Source organism: Microcebus murinus, chromosome 29, assembly GCF_040939455.1.
Source record: "Microcebus murinus isolate Inina chromosome 29, M.murinus_Inina_mat1.0, whole genome shotgun sequence".
Taxonomy (NCBI): domain Eukaryota; kingdom Metazoa; phylum Chordata; class Mammalia; order Primates; family Cheirogaleidae; genus Microcebus; species Microcebus murinus.
In genome coordinates, this window is record NC_134132.1 from 16,348,087 (window position 1) to 16,361,278 (window position 13,192).

At 47.1% G+C, this 13,192-nt stretch overlaps 1 protein-coding gene across 1 annotated transcript in view; it reads right to left on the reverse strand.

Moving 5' to 3' along the window:
* ANTXR2 (ANTXR cell adhesion molecule 2) overlaps nt 1–13,192 on the reverse strand; it is a 136,213-nt gene that overhangs the window by 48,184 nt on the left and 74,837 nt on the right. The window contains exons 15-16 of the mRNA XM_075998700.1: nt 11,591–11,758; nt 10,334–10,414 (exon numbers count right to left, since the gene is read on the reverse strand). Of these exons, the coding sequence (XP_075854815.1) occupies nt 10,334–10,414; nt 11,591–11,758 (249 nt within the window). The remainder of the gene's footprint in view (nt 1–10,333; nt 10,415–11,590; nt 11,759–13,192) is intronic.

Here is a 13,192-nt window from a genome sequence, read left to right on the forward strand (position 1 = left end):
CTTTTTTCCCCTGTTTTAACAATAAAGCTCAAGGTTTCTGTGTTTCTATGTCTTGGCAGGTCATTATGTTTCTCTATTTCTATTACATTCTATTCTTGTTTTGTTTTTTTGAGGCAGAGTCTCACTCTGTCACCCAGAATAGAGTGAGTGCTGTGGTGTCAGCCTCACTCACAGCAACCTCCAACTCCTGGGCTCAAGCGATCCTCCTGCCTCAGCCTCCTCCCGAGTAGCTGGGACTACAGGCATGCGCCACCACGCCTGGCTAAATTTTTCTACATATTTTTTTTTTTTACTTGTCCAATTAATTTCTATTTTTAGTAGATACAGGGTCTCGCTCTTGCTCAGGCTGGTCTCGAACTCCTGACCTCGAGCGATCCTCCTACCTCGGCCTCCCCAGAGTGCCAGGATGACAGGCGTGAGCCACCCGCGCCCGGCCTACATTCTATTCTTAACCAACTATTTCTGATACGTGTTTGTTCGAAATATTAAGGGCCTAAGAATTTGTGATTAGAACAGCATTAATTCAGATTTCTTTTCTATTTATAAACGATATCTGCACTATACTTCCATTTCCGTTTGGTAAAGAATAAGGTAGGTCTTACGTTAGAATAAAATCGTATCCAACCACTGTCTCTGGAGGTTTGTTAAAAACATTCAGAGGCCAGAGGTCAGAGGCTAGACAAGTGTTATTTATCACCCAGTTAGCTCTAAGGAAAAGGACCACTTAATAAAAAGAGCGTAGTTAGCTGATTTAAGTCAAAGTGATTGATTTCCATTTAACGTTTGCCAGTTGTTGTTAGCCCAAGTTGGAAAATCAATTTCAGCGTGACCCGGTGAGAGAGCAGCTCCATGTATCTATATATATTTAATGACAGGTACACATTAGTACTCCTCTGCCTGTTAACAGTATCAAAGGAAATGATAGCTGTGATTAAACTAGTTTGCAGTTATGACACAAGGCAGCAAAATGCAACGTACCAAAACGACAACGGAGTTAAACCTAATAGCATGCACTCATTTCTTTCTTTTTTTTTTTTTTTTTAAATAAGCCTGTCTTAGCCTCTTAAGTAGCTGGGACTACAGGCCCGCACCACTGTACCCGGCTGATTTTTCTGCTTTTTTAGCAGAGACTGGGGTCGCGGGGAGGGAGGGTCTCGCGCTTGCTCAGGCTGGTCTCGAACTCCTGACCTGAAGTGCCAGGGTGACAGGCGTGGGCCACCGCGCCCGGCCTTTCTTCTTTCCTTTTTTTCCTTTTCTAGTTCTTCCTTCTCCCTCCTCCTATTTCACCTCATAATCTTACATTTTCTCTTCAGCGAAGGATCCTGCATGCTGGTAAACATTATTCAGATTTACTGCTGCTGCTGCTGCTAAACCTGGCATTTTTGTTTGGGATTTATTGATCGTTGTCTATCATTCCTAACTGCCTCCCCCACTCCCCCCGGGGCCACTCCGTAACTGTCAAGAAAAGGTGGAAGGCCTGAATAAAACCCAGGGAAATGTTTGAAAGATGTAAATGAAAATATTTATAGAAGATAAACACACATACACACACACACACACTCTTCTCTCCCTCCTGAACTTCCTGTCTCATAAAAGAGCAACGGATGCCAAAGCATGAACAACGCATTAAGAGCCTAACACCACAGTATTAATAGCTCAGAGTTGCAAACTCTCGGCAATTGATTAAGATTAATGAAAGAAGTCATGCTCTTTTCCCCCAATATAACACTTCCCCACGTTGCTTCTATCTACCTCTCTGCTGGCCCGTGCATGGTGCATGCTCCTTTTAGGCCGTCAAAACCCCACGTCCTGAAACCTTGATCCCGTTATCTGCTGCTTTTTGCTGTCTGAGATTAACAAAATAGACATTAGCAAACTTATGGCCCGGGCAGCTCAGACAGCTGCCCTGCTTCAAGCGGTGCATGGACAAGGAACTGACCTAGTTAAGAGCACAGGATGTTTCATCCTGCCTGTTATCTTGGTAAACAAAAAAAAAAATAGAGAAAAAGAGAAAAGAAAGAAATAATAAAAAAAAATAATAAAAATAAGGGCATAGGACGACTAGTTCATAAATCTGGACTCAGCAATGGTACCTCTTTGAAAGAGGAGGGACTGAATTAAATAGTCAGCCTCCTCTCTCTGTTCCTCCCTGTTTTGTTGGGAAGAGCCAGCGTTTCTGCAAACAAATGGGACACTCAGAGCTAACACAAGCCACGCGTGGGCTTGCACGACACATGATTACGCAAGAGACCGATTGACATTAAAATGCGAGATTTGGCTGGGACACATACAGGCCTCACAAGAATTCCTGTCATCGATAACTTTTCTTGGGTCAGATAGGAAATAAAGATCAAATATGTTGTAGGGAAAAAAAAAAAAAGAGAGAAAAATGCAACTGCAAACAAACAAAGAAAAATAAACAAACATATCCCGAAAAAGAGAATAAAAATGACAAGCCTTCATGTATTCAAAATTCAACCTGAAGGAAAATGACTGTGTCATGCTTTTATAACTCAAAAAAAAAAAACGTTTAATAGATTTAATTGGAATTTAAAGCCGAATCATCCCAAAATGACAAATTTTAAGCTGCATATAAATAACATTTTTTTTTACATAGCCACATCCTCAGCAATATCTCTACAGGAAATCACTCAGATGTGTCAAGCTTCAGAATTGTTCTGTCTTAATTTTCTCAGTAGCTTAGTTTGAGGAGTCATGAAGGTAAAATAGTAAGTAAAGACAACGGCAACTTTTAAATTTCGCAAATTCAAATGGCTAGCTCTTACAAATCACTAGGAACCTAATGCATATATATTCCTCAATAGCTCATTTGGTGTTCTTAATTATAATAAAAGTCAGAAGGATGTTAATACACAAAATTCTCTTCCTTAAGTCAGTATCTCGTGCATACTATAGGACGGGCATCCTCAAACTACGGCCCGAGGACCACAAGCGGGTGTATTTGCCCGTGTGTTTTTTTACTTCAAAATAAGATATGTGCAGTGTGCATGGGAATTTGTTCATAGTTTTTTTTTTAAAACCAGAGTCTGGCTCTCCAACGGTCTGAGGGACAGTGAACTGGGCCCCCTGTTTAAAAAGTTTGAGGACCCCTGCTCTAGGGTAATGACATTATTAAGTGGTAAAGGACATTGAACTCAGAATTAGAAAGTTAAAGTCTTGATCCTGATCACTGGGCTGCAGGAACCACAGTGGCTGTCTGCTGGGCCTTAGCTTAGACACAACAGGTGAAGAACAGAGCAAAGGACTGAAAAGAGAGTCACATCAATAAAATTTGAATGCCATGCAGGAAGAATATGGTTAAGTCCAGCCAAAAACAGGTAACAAAGTATCAACAGGGCATCCAAGCGGAAAATTCATTTATGCTCTTGGAGACAAGCAAGTGGAATTCAGGAGGGAGGACAGAATTGTCTAAAAATGGCCTGTCATCCTAGCACTCTGGGAGGCCGAGGCGGGAGGATCGCTTGAGCTCAGGAGTTCGAGACCAGCCTGAGCAAGAGCGAGATCCCGTGCCTACTAAAAACAGAAAGAAATTAGCCAAACAACTAAAAATATATAGAAAAAATTAGCCGGGTGTGGTGGCGCACGCCTGTAACCCCAGCTACTGAGGAGGCCGAGGTGGGAGGATCGCTTGAGCCCAGGAGTTCGAGACCAGCCTGAGCAAGAGCGAGACCCCGTCTCTACTAAAAATAGAAAGAAATTAGCCAAACAAGTAAAAATAGATAGAAAAATTTAGCCAGGCGTGGTGGCGCATGCCTGTAGTCCCAGCTACTCAGGAGGAGGCTGAGGCAGGAGGATCGCTTGAGCCCAGGAGTTGGAGGTTGCTGTGAGCGAGGCTGACGCCACGGCACTCACTCTAGCCTGGGCAACAGAGAGAGACTCTGTCTCAAAAAAAAAAGCAAAAAAAAAAAAAAAAAAGCTCAGCAACATGGCACAGAATATTTATTTAGATGGGACCTAAAACCTAAGTTTAAGAATTTGTAAAATAATGACTTTTGGAATAAGGAGATTGAGTAATGCAGACTATCCAGAAAAATAATGTCTAAAAAAAAAAAAAATCATTTAAGGAAAAGAATGCATCGCCAGTGTAAGTCCAGGCAGTGAAGAGATCTGAAGCAGCAAATGGAAGGAGGGAAAGTTTCAATCGGCCCTAAAGACCCACAACGGGGCCGGCACCTTGCAAACGTGAACGGGCTGTGCAAACTCTCTCGCTGTCAAAGACGCTTGCTCAGCTTGAAGAGGAAGTGGGCTGGTGGTGGTCGAGCAGTGCTCAGCACTGGGCGGTTTGTGAGCATCCTGGAACTCAGCCTGATTTTGGGAGGGCTGGCATCACTGAAGAAGCTGCCTCCTCGAGGGGTGAGGCCAGCGTGTTCTGACCCGCAGGGATTCCGAAGCAGGACTGACAGCGGCCCGAGCATAGACTTAGAAGGAGAGACACAGACAGAAAGCAAGAGCCCGAATCCATTCACCTTTGAGGTCAGCAGGCTTCTCTGGCCTTTTAAATCAACTCATGCCACCTGCGGTCTCAGAAATTTTTGTTTCGTTTTGCTGCAGGCTTTGAAAAACTAGAGGATTCCCCATAATACAGTAAAATAAAAAACATATATATATATATATATATATGCATATATATATAAAATAAAATAAAATAAATGCTATGACATAAATAAAAAAAAAAAAGACTCCCTGTAATCCTAGCACTCTGGGAGGCCGAGGCGGGAGGATTGCTCAAGGTCAGGAGTTTGAAACCAGCCTGAGCAAGAGCGAGACCCCGTCTCTACTATAAATAGAAAGAAATTAATTGGCCAACTAATATATATAGAAAAAACTAGCCAGGCGTGGTGGCGCATGCCTGTAGTCCCAGCTACTTGGGAGGCTGAGGCAGGAGGATCGCTTGAGCCCAGGAGTTCGAGACCAGCCTGAGCAAGAGTGAGATTCCCATCTCTACTAAAAATAGAAAGAAATTCATTGGCCAACTAAAAACATATATGTATAAAAATTAGCCGGGCGTGGTGGCGCATGCCTGTAGTCCCAGCTACTCGGGAGGCTGAGGCAGGAGGATCGCTTGAGCCCAGAGTTGGAGGTTGCTGTGAGCGAGGTTGACGCCACGGCACTCACTCTAGCCTGGGCAACAGAAGTGAGACTCTGTCTCAAAAAAAAAAAAAAAGAAAAAGAAAAAAAAAAAAACAAAGGACACCTATGGTGAGCCCCAATCATGCAGCTATTTCACCTAATTAGGGAGCCTAAATTTTACAAATGACAATAATTTATTTACAAGACCATAGACTCTTCATCATCTTACCACACCCCGGTGCTCTTCCCTGCCCAGCTAATAAATATATTAACCAATTCTATCATGTCCTATATACGTGTACACAATCAGGAGTTTTTGCAACATTCACAGTGGAAACCAATTCTTGCATTTTGTTTTTCCTGCCTAGATGTAGCTAGCAGAGGAGGAAAACACTCCACCCCCCAAAACGAAAAGGCTTGCTTATTTTGGACTTAATGTGTTATTTTTAATATACAGCTATAAGTAGGAAGGCTTTATGAACAGGAAACAAAGTCAATATAAATTGACTTTGCAATTATGTTTTACTAAAAAATTACATCCGTCTGCAAAAAAAAAAAAAAAATCTATTTCAATTCCACCTCCATGTAGTAAGAAACCCTACCATATAAGTTTAAAAACAAACAAAATGCAATTCAGTTTGCAATTATGTTTTGCTAAAACATTATATACGTCTGCAAAAAAAATCTATTTCGATTCCACCTCCATGTCATAAGAAACCCTATCATATAAGTTTAAAAGCAAACAAAATGCAATTCAGTTTGCAGTTATGTTTTGCTAAAAAATTATATCCGTCTGCAAAAAAAAAAGATCTATTTCGATTCCACCTCCGTGTCGTAAGAAACCCTATAAGTTTAAAAACAAGCAAAATGCAATTCGGTTTGCAATTATGTTTTGCTAAAAAAATTACATCCGTCTGCAAAAAAAAAATATCTATTTCGATTCCACCTCCATGTCATAAGAAACCCTATCGTATAAGTTTAAAAACGAACAAAATGCAATTCAGTTTGCAATTATGTTTTGCTATATTATATTTATATTTAATTTATATAAATTATATAATTTATATATCATATTTATATAAACATTATATCCATCCGCAAAAAAAAAAGAAAAGAAAATCGAATTCGATTCCACCTCCATGTCATAAGAAGCCCTATCGTATAAGTTTAAAAACGAACAAAATGCAATTCAGTTTGCAGTTATGTTTTGCTAAATTATATTTATATTTAATTTATATAAATTATATAATTTATATATCATATTTATATAAACATTATATCCATCTGCAAAAAAAAAAAAAAAGAAAAGAAAATCTAATTCGATTCCACCTCCGTGTCGTAAGAGACCCTAATGGTATAAGTTTAAAAAAACGAACAAATATGAGCTGTGCTTCAACGGTGCTACCAGGATTCTTAAACTGCAGCGTGCAGATTTCTGTGTGCGTGCTGCCGGGTAGGTAGGGCCTGCGCGCAAGTGAAGGTTAAGGTAACCTCGGTTGCAGCCAAGAAGCTCCTGGGAGATTTAATTGGTTTGTGGACTGACTCCAACACGAGTGCTGGGCCTTTCTTCTTTCTCTGCCTCTGCGCTTCCCTCACTCTCTCTCTCTCTTTTCAAAGCAAAAAAAAAAAAAAAGGAGCACGCATGGCAATGCATCATTTATAAATTACCTTGTTATTGGGGAAAAACAAAACACCCGCTTTGAAAACCAAACAAACTCCTGCCGCGGACTCCCCGGCGCGCGTGGCGAGGGCCTTCAAAGGGCGGGTGGGGGTTGTTTACGCGGGGACTTGGACCCGTACCTGCTGTCCCCCGCCACTGCCGGGAAGCTGGGCGGCAGATGTCGCAGCGCCGGGCCGTCTCTGAAGTGGCTCTCCCCGCTGTCCCCCCGCTGCCGCGGAGTCAGCCTGCATCAGATCTCCCGTTTGCGCCTAAGGCGAGTTTGGGAGCGCAGCTGTGCCCGCCCGGCCCCGCCTTTGGTGTTTCAGGCCTCCAGGCGGCCAGCGAGACCAAACCGGCTCTGCGCGCGCTCGCTGGCTCGCTCGCAGCCACCTCCGCCGACGGCCGGCCAAGGCGAGCAGATGTCGGCGGTGGCCTGCCGGGTTGCGCCTGCACCTGCACGCGCCGCCTCGCCTGGGCGCACGGCCCTGCCTGCGCGCACCTCCTAACCTGGACGTACATCCTAACCTGGGCGCACCTCCTAACCTGGGCGCACGTCCTAACCTGGGCGCACATCCTAACCTGGGCGCACGGCCTCACCTGGGCGCACATCCTAACCTGGGCGCACATCCTAACCTGGGTGCACATCCTAACCTGGGCGCACATCCTAACCTGGGCGCACGGCCCCGCCTGCGCGCACATCCTAACCTGGGCGCACGGCCTCACCTGGGCGCACATCCTAACTTGGGCGCACGTCCTAACCTGGGCGCACATCCTAACCTGGGCGCACGGCCTCACCTGGGCGCACATCCTAACCTGGGCGCACATCCTAACCTGGGCGTACATCCTAACCTGGGCGCACATCCTAACCTGGGCGCACGGCCCCGCCTGCGCGCACATCCTAACCTGGGCGCACGGCCTCACCTGGGCGCACATCCTAACTTGGGCGCACGTCCTAACCTGGGCGCACATCCTAACCTGGGCGCACGGCCTCACCTGGGCGCACATCCTAACCTGGGCGCACATCCTAACCTGGGCGCACGGCCTCGCCTGGGCGCACCTCCTAACCTGGGCGCACCTCCTAACCTGGGCGCACGGCCCCGCCTGCGCGCACATCCTAACCTGGGCGCACGGCCTCACCTGGGCGCACATCCTAACTTGGGCGCATGGCCTCGCCTGGGCGCATGGCCTCACCTGTGCGCACCGCCTCACCTGGGCGCCCGGCCTGACCTGAGTGCAAGGCCTCGCCTGGGTGCACATCCTAACATGGGCGCACGGCCTTGCCTGGGTGCACCGCCTCACCTGGGCATTCATCCTAACATGGACGCACCGCCTCACCTGCGCACATGGCCTCACCTGGGCGCACATCCTATCCTGGATGCACGGCCTCAACTGGGCGCACCGCCTCACCTGCGTGCATGGCCTCACTTGGGGGAACATCCTAACCTGGGTGCACCACCTCACCTGGGCGCACCGCCTCACCTGCGTGCAAGGCCTCACCTGGGCGCAGGCCTCACCTGGGCATTCATCCTAACCTGGGCGCACCGCCTGACCTGCGCGCAGGCCTCACCTGGGCGCAGGCCTCACCTGGGCATTCATCCTAACCTGGGCGCACCGCCTCACCTGTGCGCACATCCTAACCTGGGCGCAGGCCTCACCTGGGCATTCATCCTAACCTGGGCGCACCGCCTCACCTGCGCGCCAGCCGCGCTGAGCCATCACAGCAGTGTCCGGGCTGCGTGCTCCCGGGACCGGCCACCCGGGCAGGAGCCGAGGACAGAGCAGAGACTTCCCGGTCGCAATGGTACTTTGTGCCTGAACTTCAGTTACCGGATCAAAGACCTCAGCTCCTCTCTTCCCCCAACCAGCCTGGCGCAGCCCCCGGAGCCACAAAAGGAGAACATTTGGCTTGAAACTCGCCGTGAAGGGACTTGGAGAGCGAACGCGCGAGACTCCGGGTTTGGTTTTGCGTGTGCTGATGTGTGTATTAAACTAAACTCTCTCGAGGGGAAGAATCTGCAGTAAATAGTTTGTAAATAAATGACAAGACTGTTTTCCTAACACACCGCTGGCCAGGAGGAGGTGGCGTTTATTTGGAGCCATCAGGCACAACCTGAAAACTGTTGTGGTTTATTGTCTCTCAAGTGGCATCAAGTTTGTTTTGCCTTACCTTGCCTTTTTTTTTTTTTTTCCAGAAAGAGAGCCATTATTGCTGTTTTTGAGATTCCGATATGAGAAAGCATTCTCATTTATTTCTTGACAATTACTTGCTTGGGAAATAACATTTACATTTCAATTATTATAGAGACTTTTCAATAAAAAAAAAATCCACCAAAGGGGCCAGGTGTGGTGGCTCATGCCTGTAATCCTAGCACGTTTGGAAGACAAGCAGGAGAATCCCTTGAGGCCAGTAGTTTGAGAACTGCCTAAACAATACAAGCAAGACCCTGTCTCTATATAAAAAAATTTTTTTTTAATTGGCCGGGTGTAGTGGCACCTGCCTGTAGCTATTCAGGAGGCTGAAGCGGGAGGATTGCTTGAGTTGAGCCCCTTAAGTTTGAGGCTGCAGTGAGCCATGATAGCACCATTGCACTATTCTAGCCCAGGTAGCAGAGTGAGACCCTGTCTTAAAAAAATATAAAATAAAATAAATCCACCAAAATATTTACTATGATTAAGTGCCCTGTGATTATTGAAGATTCTTTTCGGCACAATTATCTGAGAGTCACATGGTTGCCTTTGTCAATAAAGATATATTTGTTATGCTTATGAGGGTAGGAATAGGGCAACTGAAGGCTTCATTCATCCAAAAGAAGCCAACTGAAAGTTAGCACATAAAAATGTATAAAGTGGTATAAGAAATTGGCAATGCAGGAGTAAGATTTCCCGGGAATTTACTAATTCCCGGTCTGCCAATTCCCTCCAGATAAAACCTCAGAACACGCTGTCTTCAAAGCCAAAGGCAGAAGCAAGGAGTGTGCTTATTAAAGTAATGTTTTCCAATGACCACGATTTTTATGAATTCCTTCTAAAGGGACTTGCATGAAACCGTAGCTCGAAGATACAGTCTGACAATAGATGGTTATGTATCAGTCACTCTATGCAATGCGAATTTGCACCAGACAACACTGTTTCCTTCCTCAAGCGTAATAAGGGCTTATCTTTTCTTTTTTTTTTGAGACAGAGTCTCGCTCTGTCGCCCAGGCTAGAGTGAGTGCTGTGGCATCGGCCTCGCTCACAGCAACCTCAGACTCCTGGGCTCAAGCGATCCTCCTGCCTCAGCCTCCTCCCGAGTAGCTGGGACTACAGGCATGCGCCACCATGCCCGGCTAATTTTTTCTATATATATTAGTCGACCAATTAATTTCTTTCTGTTTATAGTAGAGACGGGGTCTCGCTCTTGCTCGGGCTGGTTTCGAACTCCTGACCTTGAGCGATCCTCCCGCCCCAGCCTCCCAGAGTGCTGGGATGACAGGCGTGAGCCACCGCGCCCGGCCTGACCTTATTTTTTATGATTATCTCCCTACCTTCATAATAGTGACCCAAGCGGTCGGCGCTTGCCCAAGACTACCCCCATCTACAAACCTCATCTCCTTCTTGGGGTCGCATCAAGGAAACCCGGTCGTACTGTCGCTGAAGCAGAGCCCAGAGAGCATCCAGGCGACCCTGAAGGAAAACAGGATTGTTAAGTTCCCAGGGAACGAGCTCAGCCTCTATTGACTGGAAAAATGAAGAGAGATAAAAACCAGGGAGCTAAATGCTTATCCTCTATCGTCTAAATCAGGCGTCCTCAAACTACGGCCCTGTGGGCCACATGCGGCCTGCCTAGCACATGTATCCGGCCCCACCTGGTGTGTTTGCCGCCGCTGCCTGTCCTGCTTAGCAGCCGACCGGTCCCGGGCCCGCAGTGCGCACTCTCCAACGGTCTGAGGGACGGTGAGCTGGCCCCCCTGTTTACAAAGTTTGAGGACCCCTGGTCTAAGTAAATAAATAACAAAAATCCAGAGGTTCTTACTGCAAAGAAAGTGTTGAGTCGTCAGAGCCCAGGATAAATATCTGCTATTCGATCAGCTCTGGTCCTCTTTTAAATAAATACCGTGTTTCCCCGAAAATAAGATCCACCCATGAAACAAGCCCCAGCAGGATGTCTGAGCATGTGCGCTATAGAAGCCCTACCCAGAAAATCAGCCCTAGTGGTGGGCGTGGCTATGAAAATCAGCCCTAGTGATGGGCGTGGCTATGAAAATCAGCCCTGGTGATGGGCGTGGCTATGAAAATCAGCCCTAGTGATGGGCATGGCTATGAAAATCAGCCCTAGTGATGGGCGTGGCTATGAAAATCAGCCCTAGTGAGGGGCGTGGCTATGAAAATCAGCCCTAGTGGTGGGCGTGGCTATGAAAATCAGTCCTAGTGACGGGCCTGGCTGCGCAGCGCATCTGCACAACCCATGCGTGTCGTCGCGGAGCGGGAAAGAACACGAGCAGCCCTTCTCATCCGCCCCGTGAGAGCTCTAGTGCTCCACAGGAGAGATCAGGGCCGGTGGCTCTAAAGGAAACAGAGTCGCAAGACATTCAGGATGGGATTCGGGGTCTGGAGAGTGAGGATGATGTTCCAGAAGAAGACGACTTCACTCTGTTTGAATCAATGTAGATGGTCGTACCGTACTTAAAAAAAAAAAACACATCCCCTGAAAATATGCCCTAGGGTATCTTCTTGAGGAAAGATAAATAGAAGACCCTGTCTCATTTTCGAGGAAACACGGTAGTTGACAGGAAGGGGGGACTAAAAAACCCAGAGTTCCTGTAGGAGGCATAAGTCGAAGGACACCAAATGTGGACGCACCTTGATGGGCGCGTACCACTTCGTCTGCGGAGGCTGGTGTGTGGGCCTGGGTCGTGGAGGTCTGGGCCTGGGGGGCTCCTCCGCTTCTTCCGGAATCTTCACCACAGCGTTCTTGGCTTTCTCCAGCCTCGCGCCCTCCTCAGTCGACCCTTTGTCACCCCAGCGGACCTTGGAAACAAATGGAGAACATGGATGTCAGACAGACAGGAAGTGCTCTGTGTCAGACAGGAAGTGCTCCGTGTCACATACAAAGTGCTCCATGTCGGAAAGGGAGTGTGGACAGGAAGTGCTCTATGTCAGACAGGAAGTGCTCTATGTCAGATAGGAAGTGCTCTATGTCAGACAGGGAGTGCTCTGTTGGGCAGGAATTGCTCCATGTCGGACAGAAGGTGCTCTATGTCAGACAGGAAGTGCTCTATGTCAGACAGAAGATGCTCTGTGTCAGACAAGGAGTACTCTGTTGGATAGGAATTGCTCCATGTCGGACAGAAGGTGCTCTGTGTCAGACAGGAAGTGCTCTATGTCAGACAGGAAGTGCTCTGTGTCAAACAGGGAGTACTCTGTTGGATAGGAATTGCTCCATGTCGGACAGAAGGTGCTCTGTGTCAAACAGGAAGTGCTCTGTGTCAAACAGGAAGTGCTCTATGTCAGACAGAAGATGCTCTGTGTCAGACAGGGAGTACTCTGTTGGATAGGAATTGCTCCATGTCGGACAGAAGATGCTCTGTGTCAGACAGGAAGTGCTCTATGTCAGACAGGAAGTGCTCTATGTCAGACAGAAGATGCTCTGTGTCAGACAGGGAGTACTCTATGTCAGACAGGGAGTACTCTGTTGGATAGGAATTGCTCCATGTCGGACAGAAGATGCTCTGTGTCAGACAGGAAGTGCTCTATGTCAGACAGGAAGTGCTCTATGTCAGACAGAAGATGCTCTGTGTCAGACAGGGAGTACTCTATGTCAGACAGGGAGTACTCTGTTGGATAGGAATTGCTCCATGTCGGACAGAAGGTGCTCTGTGTCAGACAGGAAGTGTTCTATGTCAGACAGGAAGTGCTCTATGTCAGACAGAAGATGCTCTGTGTCAGACAGGGAGTACTCTATGTCAGACAGGGAGTACTCTGTTGGATAGGAATTGCTCCATGTCGGACAGAAGGTGCTCTGTGTCAGACAGGAAGTGCTCTATGTCAGACAGGAAGTGCTCTATGTCAGACAGAAAGTGCTCTATGTCAGATAGGAAGTGCTCTATGTCAGACAGGGAGTACTCTGTTGGGCAGGAATTGCTCCATGTCGGACAGAAGGTGCTCTATGTCAGACAGGAAGTGCTCTATGTCAGACAGAAGATGCTCTGTGTCAGGCAGGAAGTGCTCTATGTCAGACAGGAAGTGCTCTATGTCAGACAGAAAGTGCTCTATGTCAGATAGGAAGTGCTCTATGTCAGACAGGGAGTGCTCTGTGTCAGACAGGAAGTGCTCCTTGTCAGACACTAAGTGCTCTGTGTCAGACAGAAAGTGTTCTAGATCAGACAGGAAGTGCTCTATGTCAGATAGGAAGTGCTCAATGTGTCAGACAGGGAGTGCTCTATATCAGACAGAGACAGGAAG